At 45.9% G+C, this 21,167-nt stretch overlaps 1 protein-coding gene and 1 non-coding gene across 6 annotated transcripts; one reads left to right on the top strand and one right to left on the bottom strand.

Moving 5' to 3' along the window:
* Window positions 1-448: 448 nt before the first annotated feature.
* Window positions 449-20,901, top strand: Nif3l1 (NGG1 interacting factor 3 like 1). Of its 5 annotated transcripts, XM_032901182.1 has the most exons (9): window positions 449-856; window positions 2,473-2,603; window positions 3,012-3,467; window positions 5,900-6,062; window positions 9,062-9,188; window positions 12,392-12,530; window positions 12,737-12,819; window positions 14,301-14,384; window positions 20,412-20,781. In XM_032901182.1, the coding sequence occupies exons 2-8, from the start codon at window positions 2,597-2,599 to the stop codon at window positions 14,361-14,363; spliced, it is 1,038 nt and encodes a 345-aa protein (XP_032757073.1). In that variant the 5' UTR covers window positions 449-856; window positions 2,473-2,596; the 3' UTR covers window positions 14,364-14,384; window positions 20,412-20,781. The 5 variants fall into 5 exon arrangements, with proteins under 5 accessions (XP_032757073.1, XP_032757070.1, XP_032757071.1 ...); XM_032901179.1 differs by lacking the exon at window positions 12,737-12,819 and having other exon boundaries at window positions 2,490-2,603; window positions 20,412-20,901; XM_032901180.1 differs by lacking the exon at window positions 12,737-12,819 and having other exon boundaries at window positions 2,473-2,599; window positions 20,412-20,901.
* Window positions 6,710-6,897, bottom strand: LOC116899937. The gene has a single exon (XR_004387904.1). It is a non-coding gene; the product is annotated as a U2 spliceosomal RNA (small nuclear RNA).
* Window positions 20,902-21,167: the final 266 nt, after the last annotated feature.

Raw genomic sequence — 21,167 nt, 5'->3', positions numbered from 1 at the left:
CTAAATAAAAGTCCGACCATAGAAGTGTTGAGATCCTACCCACGCAACAAACCACCGCAGCGCTCTACTTACTTTACCCATTTTCTTAAAAGTTTTTTTTTTTTTTTTTTTTTTTTCCTGCAGGGGAGGAACATTCCCATCTCCCGGTCTAGTGCTCTAGATAGGCACCGAGCTCCCTTTATCCCGGACACCTACTTTACTTAAGACAATAAGTACAACAAACTTCCATACTTCACAGTTTTTTACAGATGCCAAATCTTGCTAACTTCACAATCGTATTTAGAAGTGCTAGAAACACCATCTCCAGCCCATGAGTATCCCAAGAAATAAAGTTGCACTAACGTGAGGCGCAGCAGGCGTTTGAGTGTAGGAATAAAAGGATAAAAGCCGTTACTCCGCACTTACCCACTTCGCTCAGCACCGCTGCTGCGGTAACAAAAATGTCTCATTCACAGGTGCCGGCATGCCTGCGGGTTCCAAAAGAGTGTCTATACACCACCGGAAGTGAAGCGCGGGGCTCTCCGCAGAGAACGCCCTACTCTCCCGCCAGTCTCTCCTCAGCACACGGACTAGGGCTCCTGGGGAGGGGGTGGAATGGGGAGGTGGGGCATGCACCTCACTCCTTGGCCCCCTCTGACCGCGAGAGGGTTCTACGGACAACCTTACAGCGCCCAGAAACCTCATACAGTCGTCTGGAGTCGGAAGCAAAGCGCACCGGACCACTTCCGCCCATCTTCTTCCTACATTGCCAGGAGCTTCGGGGCAGAGCGGAAGTGACACACCAAAAGAGTTTCTGCGACTCGTGAGTTGTGGAGGAGAGAAAAGCTCGTGGGGCTGTCTGTTCTTCACGCTGGAGGTGCACATCGGGGCCGGCTGTGGTGACTGTTGGGTGCCGGGGAACATGAACATAGGAGAGATTGCGGAGGAGAACTGCCTTGCTGCAGGAGGGGCGAGGGTCCTGACTCCGGGAGTAAAGGCTGTGCCACGCGGCCCTTGATTATTCTGGAAAAGGCCTTGAGCCATGCTTAAGTGAAAGTAGGAAGAACCGTACGCGAGTGTAAAGAGAGCGCTCGTGTAATTGAAAAATAGCAAATGGCTGTTCAGAGGGCTAAAGATAATGTAGATTGGCAGTGGATAGTTCAGTCTCTGCCATGTACTGCAGCCCCGGTTCACTCGCCCTTCCCGGAGTTCTCATTCACACCCACTAGTGCGGTTTTTCTTTCAAGCTAGTGCGTATGCGAGGGTGTGGTATTGGAGTGAAGTCCTCTCCAATCTTAAGTGCTTTCAGAAGGCCCCATATTTCAAATAATGCTTTAAACGTGTCTGTAGTGTGAGCATTGTGTCAGAAACAGACCGGGACACATTCTTGTCCTCTCACAGTAGAAGTTTATTGAATAACAATAAAACTACCAGTTACATTAGTTTTGTTGGTAGCTTGTTACAGGATATTTGATCACACTGTGAACCCCTGAGATTGTGTTACTTACGGGGGGGGGGGATCTTTCTTAGTTGTAGGGTGGCTCCGCCCTTAGCACACACCTTTATTCCCAAACAATGAAGGTTAGTTTGTGGAAGGAGGCACCCATGTTTGAAAGTGATGTCTAATTGAGTGACAAACAAAGTGATGAATTAGAGGAAGCGTTGACAGAATAGGATATGCCCAACTCCCGCCAGAACAGAGAGAATAGAGAGGCGACTGAAGAGATAACAGCACAGAGAGGGAGACGGAGGCAGTTTTACCAGGAGAGTTTTGTAGAGACAGGTCGAAGAGAAAACAAGGTAGACACAGGGAAAGACAGAATGAGTCAGAGAACAAGAAACGGCCAAAAGATTAGAACGGATTGCCAGGATTAGTTTGAGGCCAAGCAGAGCAATTCAGTCAGAGGCTGAGAGAGAAGCCAGATTGAATCAGTCAGCTTGAAGAAGAGTTTCAAGCCAGAACAGCCGAGTTGAACCAGCCAGCCGGAGCTTAGAAAGGGTGAGCTTATTCAGCAGTAGTTCTTAGAGGCTGAAACCATTCTAGGCTTAGATAAGATTGTACAGAGGCTAGAAGTTTCCAGGACTGGGCCCAGGTTAGCCGACAGATGGGAGACGACAATTACACCGGGTGAATAAGAGATACTTTTACAATACCTGTTTGAGGCAAATATGTTCCTTTATTCAAATCTACTGTTAGCTCTCAGATCACACATCACACTGTAAATATATCTCTCTGATTTCAATTGTTTTGGTTCTTTGCTGGCACTGCCCTCCTACCATTCAGTTGATGACCATGGAAGATGTGGGTAGGGGCCCTGTGCTTTTCCTCTCTGTCTCTCTGTGTAGCAGTTGTCGTGTGTTCAGGGCAGCAGCTCTGTATGTTCAGAGCGACAGCTCTGGCCTTTTCTTGCTTGGCTCTGTTCATTTGTGGAGTGAGCTGTCTGCCTCAGTTCTTGCTCGTGTACTCAACATTTTAAATGATGTTTGTGACAGGGTCTTATGTACCCCAGGCTGGCCTTGAACTGACAGCATAGCTGACACTGCCCTTGCACCTCGTCCTCTACTGGATCACAGACAAGTGCCAGTTTCTGTGGTGCTGGGGACTAAACCCTTGTGCATGGTAGGTAAGCACTCAGCCAACTGAGCTGCTACATCTTCAGCCCTTGATATGTCAGTTAGTTCTAATTATGTCTAGTATGTATCTTTGTGTGTGTGTGTGTGTGTGTGTGTGCGTGTGTGTGCGTGTGTACAGCAGAGATGCAAGGTCTAAGGTTGAAGCTGTGCTGGGGGACCAGGGGGGTATCAGAGGGGACGAGCATTTATATTGTGTCATACTCTGCTAAGTGACATACTAATGCTTTTGAAGGAAATGGAGAGGTCAGGTGACTTGGCCGTGCCCATCGTGCTGCAGGGCGGGCAGAGCAACTATTTGAATCTGGGTCAGTGGCGAGAGCTGTTTGACTCCCATGCTTTATGTCTCAAAGTGCAGAAGTGAACGGTACGTAAATACCATTTCCTTACTGCGATTCCAGGCAACCTTCTACCTGGTTTCTGTATGCTGTCATCTGCACACGTGGTCCCTACAAGTGTGCGACGTGCCCCGTCGTGGATCTGCAGCCCTTCCCGTTCCTTCATGGATCTGAAGGCTCTTCTCTCTTCCTTGAATGACTTTGCCTCCCTCTCATTTGCTGAGAGCTGGGACAATGTGGGGTTGCTGGTGGAGCCAAGCCCACCCCATACTGTAAATACACTCTTCCTGACCAATGATCTGACGGAGGAGGTCATGGAGGAGGCTCTGCAAAAGAAGGCAGATCTCATTCTCTCCTACCATCCACCTATCTTCCGGCCCATGAAGTACATAACTTGGAAGACCTGGAAGGAACGCCTTGTGATCCGGGCTCTGGAGAACAGAGTCGCCATCTACTCTCCCCACACGGCCTATGACGCCGCACCCCAGGGAGTCAACAGCTGGTTGGCCAAAGGGCTCGGTGAGAAAACTCTTGACCTTTCATGTTTAATGATTTCCTTATAAATACTTTGAAATTTTAGAATGTCTTCCTAATAAAGTTTTAATTGTTTTTAGGGGCAACAGGTTTTTCCATTTTTATGTAATATTAAAAATAATGTGTTGCTTAAATTTGGTAATTAAGTTTCACTTGAAGATGCGCTTTATGTTTATATCTGTAGAATGTTTTGCCTGCTTGTGGAGAAGTGCACCACATGTGTGCAGGGCCCACACAGGCCAGAAGAGAGTGTCAGATCCACTAGCGCTGGAAATACAGACCGTGTAAAGAGCCACCTGGGTGCTGGGAGCTGAATCCAGGTCTTCTGAGGGAGCAGCTGGTGCTCTCTATGACGAACCAGCTCTCCAGCCCAAGTTTCATTTGAAAAGTGAAAATTTGTTGGGGGCGGAGACTTGGCTCAGCTCTAACAGAGGACCTGAGTTTCCAGCATGCACAAGGAGGCTCCCAACCATTTTAACTCCAGTCCTAGTGAACCAGTGCTCTCTTCTGACCCCTATAGATACATACCTGGAGGCAAAACACCCATACATAGCAATAGTGAAATCTAAAACAAAATCTTTTAAGAAAAAAAAAGAAAGAAATGAAACATTGGGAATGAGGCTCGGTGTAGTATAGGCTTAATACTGTAAGCGTCCAGGAAGTCGCATCAGGAAGAGCTTGAATTTAAGGCCAGCCTGAGCTATATACATAGCCAGACACTATAGCATCCCACCAAAACATAAACAAAAGGATCTCATGTAGCTCAGGCTGGCCTTAAGCTCTATGTAGAGGCTCGTTCTAATTTGCTCTCTGTTGCTATGATAAACACCAGGACCCAAAACACCTTGAGAAGAAAAGCGTTTGTTTCATCTTCTGGCTTATGGTCCATCATGAAGCAAAGTCAGGCCAAGAGCTGAAGTCCAAGCCATAGAGGAAGACTGCTTAGTGGTTTGCCTCTCATGACTTGCTCAGCTTGCTTTCTTTTTTTTTTTTTTTTTTTTTTTTTAATTTATTTATTATATATAAGTACACTGTAGCTGTCTTCAGACACACCAGAAGAGGGCGTCGGATCTCTTTACAGATGGTTGTGAGCCACCATGTGGTTGCTGGGAATTGAACTCAGGACCTCTGGAAGAGCAGTCGGGTGCTCTTAACCGCTGAGCCATCTCTCCAGCCCCCTCAGCTTGCTTTCTTATACAGCCCAGGACCACCTGCCTATTCAGGGTCCTTAATCAAGATGCCCCACTGACTTGCCTGCAGGCAATGAGGCAGAGGCATTTTTGTTTCAATTGAGATTTCCTTTTCCCAGATGACCCTGGCTTGTGTGGAGCTGACAAAAACTAACCAGAGCAGGAGAGTAATGTGTTAGTCAGCGAGAAAGCAGAGCGTGCGTCTTCATTGCTGGGTGGGCTTCATAGATCAGTTATTAACAACGATGAGTCAGCATTCCCAGGCATCACAGCTGCTGGAGTCCTCAGGATGTGCTTGTTAGGTTAGTTACGTAGACAGCCAGCTTTCTGTCTGGTTTGCTGTTGCCTTGTCTTTATTTATTTCTGTTATTATTGTGTGGATGTGGGAGAGCACAGAGGACAACGTTCAGGAGTCGATTTCCCTCTCCACACCATGGGCTTCTGAAACAGAACTCAGTAGGCCAGTGTGATAAGTACCTTTATCCAGTGAGCCCTCTCGATGCCCTCCCCACCTCACCTCGAGGAGGGCCTTACTTTGTATTTAGTCTGGTCTCAAGCTTGAGAGCCTCCTGTTTCCCAGAGCTAGAATTAGAGGCATGCCAACCATACACAGCCAGCCTCAGGCTCTCCCAGAATGGCTCCGTCTAGCACAGTGAGTGAATTCAGCATGGGTTAGCTTAATTTGGTACTCATTTTGGGCTATAGCATTGTTTTTGTTGTTGTTCTTTTGTTTTTGTAGTCTCACTATGTAGCTTTGGCTGACTCGGAACTTACGTGTAGACCAGCTGACCTTAAACTCAAAGAGATCCACCTGTCTCTGCTTTCTTAGTTCTGTGATTAAAGGATGCACCACCACACCTGGCCCTGGACTGAAACTTTTGTTATAAATGTGTTCAACATATAAGTATTTGTGATCTATACTTTGTTTTAGATGAGTAGATTGACAGTGGATAATTAAAACACAAAACAGTGATTCAGTTTTTGTCCAATTTTCCTAAAATATACATTTTGGAAAGTAAATGTGAAAATAGAATTTATTTTGTATGCCCAGACCAAATCTAGATTATGGTGACTGGTAATGAGCATCCAAGGGCTATGTATGTGTGTTTGCATGTATAAGCATGAAAATGAGTTCTGAGACATTTAATATCCATTTTACTTAGAGTAGCTAATTTCTAATTCTAAAGCACAACAAAGGCCTTGATTTCCACACAATTCTTTCTTTAGGAACTTGCACTACCAGGCCCATCCACCCTTCCAAAGCTCCGAACTACCCCACAGAGGGAACTCACCGGCTAGAATTCAGTGCAAACCACAGCCAAGACCTGGACAAAGTCATGTCTGCCGTGAAAGGGGTTGGAGGTGTCTCTGTCACCTCTTTTCCTGCCAGGTACGTGATTCGTTCTGTTTACAAACCTGTGTTTTACTATTTCTTTGGTGTGTGTATTGTATGGACAAGTCCATACCAAAGTGCATGTGGGGAGGTCAGAAGACAGCATGGGTTCCGAAGGCTGACGTCACGCAGGCTTGGAGGACGTTCCTTTACTCCCTGACCTGTCTCCTTGCCTCTTCTCTGCTCATCTGCTGTGTGCTTTAGTGTTTCTTTGACACAGGGTCTCATGATGCCTGGCTGGCTGCAGACTCCTGCCCTTTCCTCTAGATGTTGGTAACAGACGTGAGCTACTACTCCTAGCTCTATTTCTTTTTAAAGTGGATTTGTTTGTGTGTATATGGGGATTTTGTCTGCACTTACATCTGTCTGTGCCACACGTGTGTCCGGTGCCTGAGGAGGTCACAGGGTAATGGGTCCCTGAAGCTGGAGATACGGTCGTGGGTGCTCTGCTGAGCAGCCAGTGCTGTCAGTACTGAGCTCCCCTACAGCCCTACGCAAAGCATCTTTAACCCTCCTGGTAATGCTGAACGATAATTGTTTTTACTTTAAGGGATGCAGACAGGCCCTAGTGATGTATTAATATAAACGTTATCAATTTCCAGTGAAGCAATGATTCCCAAGCACTTTTTTTTTTAATTCCCCCAAGGGGGTGCACCGTTCCTGGAGGTACTGCAATACCAGTCAATGTGTGGAGTGGACGGGGCAAGCTCCTATTCCAACCCCTACTTCCAAAAATCCATTTAATATTGTCCTCAGATAGAGGACGTATCAGATATTAAACTGATAAAAACAGATACTATACTTGATCTTAGCCAAAAGGCCAAGAAGCCATCCCAAGCACTTGAAATGAAATGAGGAACAAGTGAGAAGGCCCCCAGCGAGGCCCATTACTTAGTCATTTAGAGGTAGGGTAGGAGATGCTCTTCTTGCTAATTTATTCTCATACTACGGTAGAGCACATGCCCATGACCTGTGGGGACCTGTGGGGCCCTGTGATTCCAGGCACCAAAAAAAAAAAAGGCTGGGCTGGTGAGGTGGCTCACTGGGTGCCAAGTCTGATGGCCTGAGGTCCATTCTTGGGACCCACACTGTGGAGGCAGAGAATTGACTCCTGCAAGCTGTCCTCCAACTCCACATGCCATAGTCCAAATGCATATGCCACCCTACACACACACACAATTTAGTTAAAATGAGTAAACAGAAAAGAATAGGCAATAAGACACACAAAGGAAGGACTTAACAATAGTTTTCAACAAAGATAAATGACTTTTTACTAAACTTGAAATCTGTATAGGGCTTCAATAAGAGATTGCCTTGATGTATGGATTGTTTAAGGTATTTTTATTTTTTATTTTTTAGATTTACTTATGTATATGAGTGCTCTATCTGCTTGCCAGAAAAGGGCATCCGATCCCATTACAGATGGTTGTGAGCCACCATGTGGTTGCTAGGAATTGAACTCAGGACCTCTGGAAGAGCAGTCAGTTCTCTTAACCACTGAGCCATTTCTCAATCCCCTAGATAACCTTTTAAGGTATCTTTTATTTCTAGAATTCTATGATCAATAAAATTGCATGAGTTTTGTTTTTGTTTGGAGGAAGGGTTTGGCTGTGTGGCCTCCATCCAGCCTTACAGTCATCACAGTCCTTTTGCTTTGCCTCCTATAGTGGTGCCTGAGTGAGGCACTTGCTTGGCCCAGGCCTGCTATAATACTATCTTGAGACCACTTTGTTTTGAGAACCCCTAATGGGACTTCATTTTGATCCCTGGGGCCTTCATGGGAGAAAGAGGAAATGGACTCTGATTGACATATATATATTGCGTCATACACACATACACATGCATGTATACTCACGTACATGGAAAAAATTCTGTTTTCTTTAGGTCTGTTCAAAAATGTCCTGTTTTACTGAACATGTTGAAGGATGTAGCCATTGTTATTTTTAAGATGTGAGAGGGTTCTGAGCAGCCGAGTGTGAGGACACTGTTCCATTTGATGTCAGGGCTCTGAGCAGCTGAGTGTGAGGACACTGTTCCATTTGATGTCAGGGTTCTGAGCAGCTGAGTGTGAGGACACTGTTCCATTTGATGTCAGGGCTCTGAGCAGCTGAGTGTGAGGACACTGTTCCATTTGATGTCAGGGCTCTGAGCAGCTGAGTGTGAGGACACTGTTCCATTTGATGTCAGGGTTCTGAGCAGCCGAGTGTGAGGACACTGTTCCATTTGATGTCAGGGTTCTGAGCAGCTGAGTGTGAGGACATTGTTCCATTTGATGTCAGGGTTCTGAGCAGCTGAGTGTGAGGACACTGTTCCATTTGATGTCAGGGTTCTGAGCAGCTGAGTGTGAGGACACTGTTCCATTTGATGTCAGGGCTCTGAGCAGCTGAGTGTGAGGACACTTCCATTTGATGTTCAGGGCTCTGAGCAGCTGAGTGTGAGGACACTGTTCCATTTGATGTCAGGGCTCTGAGCAGCCGAGTGTGAGGACACTGTTCCATTTGATGTCAGGGCTCTGAGCAGCTGAGTGTGAGGACACTGTTCCATTTGATGTCAGGGCTCTGAGCAGCTGAGTGTGAGGACACTGTTCCATTTGATGTCAGGGTTCTGAGCAGCTGAGTGTGAGGACACTGTTCCATTTGATGTCAGGGTTCTGAGCAGCCGAGTGTGAGGACACTGTTCCATTTGATGTCAGGGCTCTGAGCAGCTGAGTGTGAGGACACTGTTCCATTTGATGTCAGGGCTCTGAGCAGCCGAGTGTGAGGACACTGTTCCATTTGATGTCAGGGTTCTGAGCAGCTGAGTGTGAGGACACTGTTCCATTTGATGTCAGGGCTCTGAGCAGCTGAGATTGAGGACACTGTTCCATTTGATGTCGGGGTTCTGAGCAGCTGAGTTTCAGGACACTGTATTGGTCTGCTGGCCACATCTTTGGCTTCCTATAAATTTATTGTAGCAGTTTATACTTCTATCCTAATCAGAACTGACTGTTTTTCTAGGTGTGATGGTGAGGAGCACACACGGGTCAGTCTGAATTGTACTCAGAAGGCTTTGATGCAGGTGCTAGCTTTTCTCTCCCAGGACAGACAACTTTATCAGAAAACTGAAATTCTTTCTTTGGAGAAGGTAAAAAAGAACTCTTACTGCCCTCATGTTGCTGTGCATTTTAACAACTGTGTTAACAACTGGCATGCAGAGACTGCATGTGTTCAATATGTGAATGTGGTGGATTGCATTACAATTGTGTGGGTTGCAAATTCATTTGTAAACTGTTAAGTAAAACAGTCATCAAGGGCCAGTGAGATGTCTCCATAAGTAAGGGTGATTGTGGTACAAGCCTGGCAACCTGAGTTTGATCCATTGAACTGAGAGGTGTGTGGGGGCACTTACACACACACACACACACACACACACCACACACACACACACAAAATCAATATGGTGAGGAAACATTCCTGGAAACTATTGTGTCTTAGTCAGGATTTCGATTCCAGCATAGAACACCATAACCAAGAAGCAAGCTGGGGAGGAAAGGGTTTATTCAGCTCACACTTCCTCATTGCTGTTCATCACCACAGGAAGTCTGGCACTCACACAGGGCAGGAACCTGGAGGCAGGAGCTGATGTAGAGGCCATGGAGGGTGCTGCTTACTGGATTGCTTCCCCTGGGTTGCTCAGCTTGCTTTCTTATAGAATCCAGGACTACAAGCCCAGGAACAATACCACCCACAATGGGCCCTCCCACCCTTGATCACTAACTGAGAAAATTACATGACCCAGACCCTTACAGCTGGGTCTCATGGAGGCATTTTCTCAAGGGAGGCTCCTTTTTTCTGTGATAGCTCCAACTTATGTCAGGTTGACACATAAAGCCAGCCAGTATATATTGTAACAGACTAGGACTAAGAAATCATTGGAACTTACTTCTTTCTGGTTTTAGACTTGGATATTTATTACCCTTCTGTATTAGTTTCTTTTGCGATTGCAGTTCACATTTTGATCCACCAGTAAGAAGCAGAGAGAGAATACTGGGAATGGCTTGAGTCTTTTGAAACCTCAGAGCCTTCCCCCAGTGACCTCCTCTAACCAGGCCACACCTCTCGATCCTTCCTAAACATTTTCACTGCTGGGGACCAAGTATTCAAATGTATGAGCAGGACTATATTCACTCACACCACTTGTTGCTCCCCACCTCCCCCAGGATCATGGCCGTGTAATCAGGAAAAACAAATTCAGTCTAACTTCTGAAGTCCCCATAGACTTTCCCAGTCTCAGCACTGCAAAAGTCCGACAGTCAGTTTCTCTTCTGAGACTCAAGGTAGTCTCGTAGTTGTAACTCCTGTGAAATCAAAGTAAATTCCATATTTTCAATACACAAGGGCACAGAACATACATTACTGTTCCTAAAAGGAGGAAGGGGGCACAGGGAGGAAATACTGGACCAAAGCCAGAATGAAACCCATCGGGGAAGCTCCAAATCTTTTAGCTCTGTGTCTGGTGTTACGGGGCTTAGACTGCTCTTCCTCTAGGCTTTTCTGACTACAACACTCTTCTCTCGTTGATCCTACCAGGCAAGAATAAGACCACAGCCACAATTTTTGAGCCAAATTTGAAGCAAACTTTATCAAATACTCCAGTGTAGGATGATGTCACAGGTGAGGCAGGTACAGGATAGAAGGAGGCCTGTCATTGGAGGAGAAAGAAGGATGGGTGGGAGAGAAGTTTGAAGGAAGGGGAGGAGACTGGAACGGAAAGGAAGAGAGGAGAGAGAGAGAGAGAGAGAGATCTCACTCTGTGTATTTACAGGTTGTTATCAATGTTCTTAAGGGACGGATGGTACTGGGCTTTGTATGTTTAAGTAGGCAATTATATCTTATCAATTGGGTCAAAGATTATTGTGTTGTGTGTTCTTTTATGTGACAATTTGAGTGTAGGAAAGTGTGCGGCGGCAGGAGACACTGGGCCGCCGAGGAGTTGGGATGTGTTTCCGCCAAGATATCTAGCAGATATCTTGGGGCTCCTCAGTGCAGGACCTAGCGGGGTAAAGGACAACAATACTTTTCTTATTTTTTATATTTTTACAACAGATGGCGCCCACACTCCAGGACAGTGGACCCTGGCCAGGTCCACACCTGGGATGCCTAGAGAATGGCCATGAATTATGATAGTTAGAGGCTTATACAGGCCAAACCCACAAGGCTCTTTGCTTCCTGCCGTCGTCCAACTTGGGGCATGCATGCATCCTGACTGACTTCCTGCCTGTATATTTGCATGTCTGCGTGATCAGGCACAAATTCTGTAGTTGGGGTAGCCAACCTTGTTTACAGAAGTGAGAACAGAAGCTTAGCTGGGTGGGGCCTTACCCTGAGGCACTCCTCCTCCCTCTCATACAAGGCCTCTCCTGTCTCCTGAGCCCACGCTTTGGCTCCTGCATTAAATTTCTTTGTACTCTTTTCTTCAAGCTCCATTTTCTCTTTTTTTTGCCCTGCTTATCCCTTTTCATTATAGACGTGCTTAATAGTGATTACCAGTACCCAGGCAACAGGGTCAGGAATAGGCTGTCTTGGACTTTCCTCCATGAAAACTTTTTGATTTAACCTCAGGCAGGCTTTTAGGACAACAGCCACATTCTTTGCCAAAATATCACAAGAAACATCTCTAACCTAGTTGCTAATAGGTTTCTCTGGAACCTTTTGAGCTGGGTCTCCTGTGTCCACAGTGCTCACCTTTTGGTTTAGAATGTCTTTCCGTGTCCCATCCTGCCCCTGTCTTTTCCTAGTGTACTTGACATGACTCCCTTTTATCTTCTTTCTGGTTTTCTGTAAGGTTTACATCCCAGTAAAACCAAGAACTCCCTTCCGAACCCAGCTTATTTAGTCAGTGCCCCCTTCCTAAATGATTTATTTAGTGAGTGTGTGTGTGTGTGTGTGTGTGTGTGTGTGTGTGTGTGTGTGTGTGTGTGTGTATGCATGCACCTTGTGTAGACTGTGCCTATGGAGACCAGAGAGATGTTGGATCCCTTAGAGTTACAGGTAGTTGTGAGCTGCCGTGTGGGTGCTGGGAACTAAGCTTAGCTCTTCTGCAAGAGCAGCAAGTGCTCTTAACTGCTGAGCTCTCTCTCCAGCTCCCAGTGTGCCATTCCTGCCTTGATTCTGTGTTAAGTGTCTGAGAGTGCGAGCTCCGGGAAGTTAGAATGCTTTGTTAGGTTTACGTCCCAAGCGTCAGCTGAAGCTTCCTATCACAAGCGCATATGTAAACCTTACTGATTCCAGCTCTACACATTTTAGGAATTGGGACAGATGGGATCTCTAACTTTTATTTCTCTGCAGCCTTTGCTTCTGCATACTGGAATGGGACGCTTGTGCACACTGGATGAGTCTGTCTCCCTGGCAACAATGATAGAACGAATCAAAAGACACCTAAAGCTGCCTCATCTTCGCTTAGCTCTTGGAGTGGGGAGGACCTTAGGTAAATATCTCATCATCTGGGGAGGACCTTAGGTAAATATCTCATCATCTGGGGAGGACCTTAGGTAAATATCTCATCATCTGGGGAGGACCTTAGGTAAATACCTCATCATCTGCAGAGGACCTTAGGTAAATACCTCATCATCTGGCAGATGGACTGTGATTTTGAACAAATTTTGGTTTTGTTTTTGACACCTGATCTTATAGGGCATAGGATGGCCTCAAACAACTGTTCCTTTTGCTTCTATCTTCGAAGTACTGGGATTCAAGTATATATTGCTATTATTCATGTAAGTGGTAGAACTCGTTTAAGACCAGATCAGCCCTACATCCAGGAGATCCTATTCACGAAAACACGGAGATGGAGATCAATGCAATAAGCAAGAGGTTTAATAATCCAGTGCACTGGGGTGACCCTGAAGAACTGTTTCTGGTGTAGGCTTTAGGTTACAGCATGAGTTGGTTATTTCTCATTGGTGGGGCCTATTACCTTTTAAATTCATTGGTGGCCGCCTATCGTCCTTTGAATTCATTGGAGACCCTTGGTGGGGAAATACCTTTGGCACTCATAGTGGGTGGTGAAGGACCCCTGCTAAGGACAGTTAGCTCATTTCCTGGAACAGGGTGTTATCCTAAATTCCACCCAGTGTTTGCCTAAGGCAGCCTTTGTCCTTAAGTTTGAATCTTACACTCATTAGCAGCTCAGGGAGATAATTGGTTTACTCTGTCAACCAGGGTTGGCTGGACTACGTCTCCCTAGCCTAAATGAGAAAATCTCTTTTTCTTAGCCATTCTGTGTTCCATCTCCAGTCAGCATTGGAAGCCTGCTGATCCTAAACTGGTCGTTGTTGCAGAGGGAAGGGAGGGTTTAAAATCACAAGGTCAAAAGTCTAGACTGGGCTGGGTTGTGGTGATGCAAACCTTTACTTACAGCACCTGGCTGAAGCAGGTTGATCTCTATGTGTGTTGTCAGACCCCCCTGAATTATAGGGGGTGGTGAGCCACAGACACGGATGCTGGGAACCAATCTTGAGTCCTCTGGAACAGCAGCAAGTGCTTTTAACGTGACCATCCACCTGCTCTGCGTTGCTCTTTCTCCAGCTGTTTTTAGTCCCTTGGCCCCCTTGTCACTGCAGACCCAGCCAAGGTTTGTTATTAGCACTGAGGCAAAGCCCAGAGCTGCCACGTTGCTATTACCCGGGGGCTTACAGGTTTATGCAGCTGCATTAGAAGGAACACTGCCCTTGTCTTGTGTTCCCTTTTGGTATCAAACATCGGTCATTTGCATAGATTTTTTTAAAATTCTTTTTGGAGCCAGGCATGCCGGCACACACTTGGGGAGTGGGGGCAGGAAGCATCACTAATTCTGTCCAAGTTCAAATGTTAAGACTTGAGAGCTGGCCCTGAACTTAGGGCTGTCCTTACAGATCTGGGATTACAGGCACCATCGCCAAACCTGACTTGGGCTTTGCTGTTGCTTTGCATTTATTTTTTGGGACAGGGTCTCACAGTGTAAGCCCTGGCTGTCCCGAAACTATGCAGACCAGGCTGGCCTTGAACTCACAGAACTCCACATTCCTCTGCCTCCCAATTGCTGGGTTCAAAGGTGTGTGCCACCAACCACACCCAATTTAAAGTCAAAGACTGCATCATTCATTACATTGGGCTAGTCAGTCTGCATTTAGAGTTGGACTTGTAGTGCAATTCGTAGTGTTAAACTGAAAGGCATCGTCGCATCTCTCTAACACCTGTTGGTACTTTTGTCTTGAAGAGTCTCCAGTCAAAGTTGTGGCCCTGTGTGCTGGTTCTGGGGGCAGCGTTCTACAAGGAGTAGAGGCCGACCTTTACCTCACAGGTAGGACTACTGTTGCGTGTAATTTTAATAAATAGGCTTCCGCCTTCTTGGGAGCTCTGCCTGGGCTCCAAGATCAGCGCCACCGGTCTCACTCGGCTCCAGTGGCCAGCTGGCAATCGCTCCCCAGTCACTCTCAGCTTTGCCAAGCCACCAACAACTACCTCAGCTGCCCCCTTTCTCCTCTGCCCACCTCAGCGCCACGGATGGAAAACACTAGACAGTTTTATTATTATTATTATTATTATTATTATTTAGATCCAATTGGTAAGATATAATTGCCCACTTAAACATACAAAGCCCGGTACTATCCGTCCCTTGAGAACATTAATAACAACCTGTAAATACACAGAGCAGAATCTTAACATCACCTGCCATGGCTTCTCCCCTCTCTCCGTCTTCTCTTCTCTCTCCTAGTCTCCTCCCAGTTTTATTATTTTAAAACTAGCCGGATAACTCAATGGCTGGGTGAAGAATTTCCTGCCCTAATCTTATCAGCTAGCTCCCTCTATCCTCCTTGCCGCCGCCCCTTACCCCACTTTGCTGTGGAGGCTACAAACTCTACAAACTCTAGGTGACCTACATGACTGTATCTTCCTCATCCTTCCAAAGCCTGGTCCAGATAGATTCCCCGATCTCTGCATCCCTTTTCCTCCTCCTGGGACCTGGAAGTCCTACCTTTATCCCTTCACACAGCAATCAGCTTCCGCCTTTTTTTTTTTTTCTCTTTTTTTTCAGAGCTGGGGACCGAACCCAGGGCCTTGCGCTTGCTAGGCAAGCGCTCTACCACTCAGCTAAATCCCCAACCCCAGCTTCCGCCTTTTTTATTGACACAATCAAGGACCAATCAGGGAATCAACACCTCCCTCTCTACTTAGGCATTCAGAACTAGCAGATCTCGGGGCTGTGTGGCATAGCTGAAGTCCAATCAACAGCTTCCTCCCTTTCGTTCGTTTGCAGTGCAGGGCCTTGAACCTGGAGCCTCCTGCATGCAAAAAAAAAAAAACAAAAAAACCAAAACCACTGTGCTCCTGAACTATGCCACCAGCCGCTAATATGTTTTGAACTTGAACTGAATAGGAATCATATCTAATCGAAGGCAAACTGCGTTGTCTGTAGAGGGAAGAAATCACTTGACAATCTGTTTGCCCCAAGCTGATTTCGGTGGGTATTAGCCACTTTTCTTCTCGGGTTTCATGTCAGCAAGTGGACTGCTTTCTCCCTTGCAGTCTGGGGTGGAGAGAGGCCCCTTTTGGCCCAAAAGGCAGGTCAAGCTCTGAAATCTTTTTTGGAACCTTCCCTTATATTCTACCCAAAGTACTGCATTGTGCCTCTGATGATCCCCAAATTAGTTTTTACTGGTTGTGTTTTGGTGTTTATTTTTATTGTATGTGCCACAGTACACATGTGGAACTCAGAAGGCAACTTTTAGGAATTGGTTCTCATCATGTGGGTTCCTGGGATTGGTCTTGTGTTGTCTGCTTGAGGACAGGAACCCTTAATCACAGAGGCTCCTCGCCAGCACCAAACCTTTGAGGCAGGGTGTGGCAGTAGCCTCTCCAACCCAGATAAGCCCACGCAGACAAAACACAACTCAGTTAATAGAATACAAGCTGCCTACCTCGACTGGGCAGATGCACCACTGCACTACCCTGTCCCCAGCTAGGAGATCCCCTATAACTTGTGGTTTTTCCAGGCCATGTGCTTCAGTTCCATCTTCCTCCTCCTCTTCCTCATCAACCCCCTCTCTTCTCTCTCCCCCACCCTTCAGCTCCACCTTCCCTTCCCCTGCCCAATCGCTGGCTCTCGCCTTTATTTTACATGTTAACATGGGGAGGTTCTGATGAAGTCACCTGAGTACTGAGTACTTGACTAGACAGCCCTTCTTGGGGAAGCAGAATTAGCATCAAAAACACAAACAGCTCCAGGGCAGTCCACAACAGCAGGGTCCCAGAGTGGTCTTTGCTGGCCTGGAGCTCACCTTATAGACCAAGCTGACCCTGAACTCATAGAGATCTCCCGCTCCTGCGTGCTGAGACTAAAGGTGTGCACCGCCATACCTGACTGTTTCTGGCTTGACATGGCCTGTGTACCTTACTGGCCTTACACAGCCGTGTGTTAACTAGCCTGGTCTTGAACTTACAACAGCTGTAATTCTTTTGCCTGTTTCCAGTGGCTAAGATGATGGACTTGTGCTACCATGCCAACCCCAAATTTAAGTTCCCAGTGTCAATATGATGGACTAGCCATTCATCATGGACTCCTCATGCAGCCTATGCCTGAGAGCTCTCCACACTTACAGTGCCTTTGGTTGTGGCCTTTTTTTGTACTTTCAGTGATAAGTTCAAAACAAAACAAACAAAACCAAACCCTATTCGCTCTTACTCTCTTGAGCCTGTTTCTTTGTACTGACTCCACTGTCATTTCTGGTGCACGAACTGTGGTTGTTTTCTAGCCGCTAGGCTTCCCACTCTGTCTGAGGACATAATCTAAAAGACACTGATTGCTTAACTTTATTTACTTAGTTTGTGTTTTGAGACAGGGTCTCACAAAGTAGCCCTGACTGGCCTAGCGAAAGACCCCCGGAGCGGGGAGACCCTCACTCAAGTCTCGGGATGACTCGACCCCCCAAGAACTAACACAAGACCGTCCTTGTGTAATCGCATGAGGTTTATCGATAGCAACCAGTGCACTGGGGTCGAGACTCGTATCCCACGCAGGGGCAGTGGGGTTCGACCCCGAGAGGCTGGGAGAAGAGGTATTTAGAGGGAGAAACCACAACCCGAGGGGGCAGGGATGGCGTCATTGGAAAGTGTGGAGAATACCAGTGAAAAATCACAAGGAAAAACTCTGTTTTTCAAGATTGTTTCCTAGGAGAAGCTGTCTCCTGCCTCTCAGATTGTTTAACTTCATGGTCCGCTAGTTCCTAGGAGAAGTTGCTTCCTGCTTCTCAAGATTGTTCTCTAAGATTTATGGTCAGCTAGTTTCTGGGAGAAAGCTGTTGAGCTGACCAGTGTAATTATCCATTCTATAGCCCTAGGAGAGGCTTCTTGGAACATACAATTCTGGGGCCTAACCTGGTTTTTTTCTTCTGCTCTAAACTTTGTGTCTAGGGGGGCAACTTTAAAACTTTTACCTTTCACTAGAACTTGTGTAGACCAGGTTAGCCTGAAAATAGAGCTCACCTGCTTTTGCCTCAAGTGCTGGGATTAAAGGCTTGTGCCACCATGTCTTTCTCTTGTTTGTTGAAATTAAGTCTTAGAGTGAAGGCTAGGCCAACCTCAAACCTGTCATCCTTCTGCGCCAGTGTGTACCCAGCTCAGCCCTGGTTAATTTTTATTGAAAAAATGTTTTGAGGCTTGGGAATGCTCAGTTGGTGAAGTGCTCATGCATGCATGAGGGCCCCAGTTTGCTCCAGGGCCCATGTGCAGCAGGCCATGCCTGTAGTCCCAGTGCTAGGGAACAAATAGGAGAGCTGTGGGCTCACTGTCACCCAGTCTAGAGGACTTGCTGAGCTCCATGTTCAACAAAAGACCTTGTCTAAAAATATAAGGTGGAGAAAAAATTAGAAGTGTACTGATTTCCTGTGTTGGCATGAGGGACTGTCGTAGTTCTGAGATGATACAAAGAGCCACTGAGGGACGTGTCAGCTGTCAGCAGCACTTATGGCCAAATGGTTCCAGAATAAATGCATGCCTGTGTGTACATAGTCCTTTTCATACATATGAAGGCTTTGGACTTGTCATGACTATATCCTTAAACCAAGCAGACAAGGGAAGTTTAACTAAAGAAGTGTCGGGTGGCTCACAGGCAGCACATCGAGTAAGCATCATGGGTAGTGAAGCAATCCCATGGGAAACCCCTTAAGTGCACAGGGACAGACAGCATTTGACCTGGTTACTTACTGTTCAGAGATAGGGCCAAAAATTTGAGGTGCACCTGCTTGTCCACCTCTGCTGCTTAGGGTAGCACAGAGGGAGGGAGGGACCTGTAGGAGCAGGCTGTAGTAGAGGGTCAACCCTGTTTCCTTCACTGCTTCTCTTGGATCTGTTTTATTTTCTAGCACTGTCTTATTTTAGGTTTCTCTGACCCTTCCATGTGTGTACACTCTGGGCATGGCCACCCTGTCACTCTCAGTGGATCCTCCCCTTTCCCTCCCTACTAGTTCCTCTCTTCTCGTCCTGATGATCTGTGAGCTTCATTAGAGTTGTCCAACCCTCTTCTGGCCTCTGTGGGCACTCATACACTCATGGTGTGCACTCTCAAACTTACAGACACATACAGTTATAAACAAACCTAGTTCTGAAAAGCTATAATATGTGCAGAAGGTAAATTCAAGCAATTGCAAAGTGTTACATTTTAAGATTTATTTATTATATTTAAGTACACTGTAGCTGTACACACCACAAGAGGGCATCAGATCTCATTACAGATGGTTGTGAGCCACCATGTGGTTGCTGGGATTTGAACTTGGGACCTCTGGAAGAGCAGCCAGTGCTCTTAACCTCTGAGCCATCTTTCCAGCCTGTTAAGGTATTTTTAAAGGGTGCTCGAATACAAACTGTTCCCAACAATGAACTGATACAATTGTCTAGAGTTGAAAATAGCTCACTTTCCCAACACATTTTTTTTCCTATTTATACAGTTTAAAATAATGTATAAATGGTGAGCGACTTAAATTCTATGACTTGGGAGGCAGGTGGAGCTCTGAATTTGAAGTTAGCTTATTCTATAGAGTGGTTCTCAGGACAGCCAGAGCTACACAAAGAAACCCTGTTTTGAAAAAACAAAACAACAACAAATATTTTTTAAAGTTATTTGTAATGGCTTTATGTCAGTAACACTGGTCAAAGTTTAACTTTTTATGAACAAACCAAATTGTACATGACACACACACAGGCACCAACATGTTCTTTGAGAGTTTCATGTTTTGATTATATCCATCTCCTCTTCCCCAGTGTTTTTGTTCTCAAATTATCAAATTCACAAGTGGTGCTTTTAAAAATCCAAAACATATTTGAGTTTTCCCTATATTTTCTCACATTAACTTTTTTTCTTGTTTTTTGAGACAGGGTCTTCCTGTGTAGCCTTGGCTGTTCTGGAATTCATTCTGTAGACCAGTCTGGCCTCACACTCAGGATCCCCCTGCCTCTCCCTATGAGTGCTGGGGTTAAAGGTGTGTGCACAACCTAGACACAATAACTTCCTAGCAAGGCACTTCTCTGTCTGGTTGCTTATTTGTGACAGGGTCTCCTATAACCCAAGGTAGCTTCCATTTCCCTTATTTAGCTGAGGCTGGCCCTGGGCTCTTGATCCTCTTGCCTTCGCGTCCCAAATTCTACAAGTACAGGTATATGCGGCCATCCTTGGTAGCATTTTGTATCAGTCAAAGAAAATATTATTTATGTCTAAAATGTTACAAAACTGTTCTGAGTAATACAAACATTAGGAAAATTCTACATGTGGACTCATATAACAGGTTATAGTAGAAATGCTGGCACATTCAAATCCTGTCTGGCATGATCTCCAGGCCATAAACTAAAGTATGGATGAAACAGAAAATGGAATTCATTTTTTGGAGTCAGTGGGCAAACATGCTTCCCTGAATGTGATGACTGGACTTCAATTACAGATCCCAGAAAGGGAGGAGAGAACTCATTTTTGACCTCTGCACATACACCAAAGACACACGAGTGCACACGCGCACGCAATGGGCCAACACAGTGCCTTCTCTGTCTTCTGTTCCATTCCTGTATCTTTGCTTTTGCGCATAGACATGATACAGCATCCTAAAGTGGTATGTACAGTTGAGTTGGAACTTTTTTTCTGTGCTTGGCAGCAAACGCAAGCAAGATCTTGTACACCAAGCAGACAGCCTACATCTGACCATACCATACGTGCTGTTTCTGTGCCCAGTGAAACAGAACTTTGTTCACTCATCCAGCGTGAACACGGCCTTTCTGCTATAGGAGTCAGGGTGCTCAGGCTCTGAGTCTGATAGCTAAGCTGTTGCTCTTTCCTTTTTCATAGGTGAAATGTCCCACCATGATGTTCTGGATGCTGCTTCCAAAGGGATAAATGTCATCCTTTGTGAACACAGCAACACTGAAAGAGGCTTCCTTTCTGATCTTCAAGAAATGCTGGGTGTTCACTTGGAGAATAAGATTAATATTATCCTGTCTGAGACAGACAGGGACCCTCTCCGTGTGGTTTAGAAGGCAAGGACATAATGACAGAAGCCTGGACTGAACAGGACTGTGCAGGAGTTGGTACACCACCCTTCTGCAGAACTGTAAAGAACTTCTCATTTCAGTTTGCTAATCTGGCTCAACAAATGTCATAGCTCAGACGGTAAAACTGTAAAGAGTACATTAAAGACAAATCTTGGGGCTGGAGAGATTGCTCAGTGGTTAAGAGCACTGACTGTCACCCGACTGCTCTTCCAGAGGTCCTGAGTTCAATTCCCAGCAACCACATGGTGGCTCACAGCCATCTGTAATGAGATCTGATGCCCTCTTCTGGTGTGTCTGAAGACAGCTACAGTGTACTTATATATATATGAAATGAAATAAATAAGTAAATCTTTAAAAAAGAAAAAAGACAAATCTTCCTATAATTTTGTTTTTTTGGACGTGCAGGAATCAAACTGGACACTTTGTATTTACATTCTAGTTGGCAGCACGAACTGGGGAGTGGGGCCTAAAAAATGAGGTGAACTGATGCAACAGCCAAGTTTATTCAGAGTATCAGACACTTTATACGCTAAGGGTTCAGTGTCTTCTGAGT

The sequence above is a fragment of the Rattus rattus genome, chromosome 4, assembly GCF_011064425.1.
Source record: "Rattus rattus isolate New Zealand chromosome 4, Rrattus_CSIRO_v1, whole genome shotgun sequence".
NCBI lineage: Eukaryota > Metazoa > Chordata > Mammalia > Rodentia > Muridae > Rattus > Rattus rattus.
This window is presented reverse-complemented; position numbering and strand designations above follow the sequence as displayed.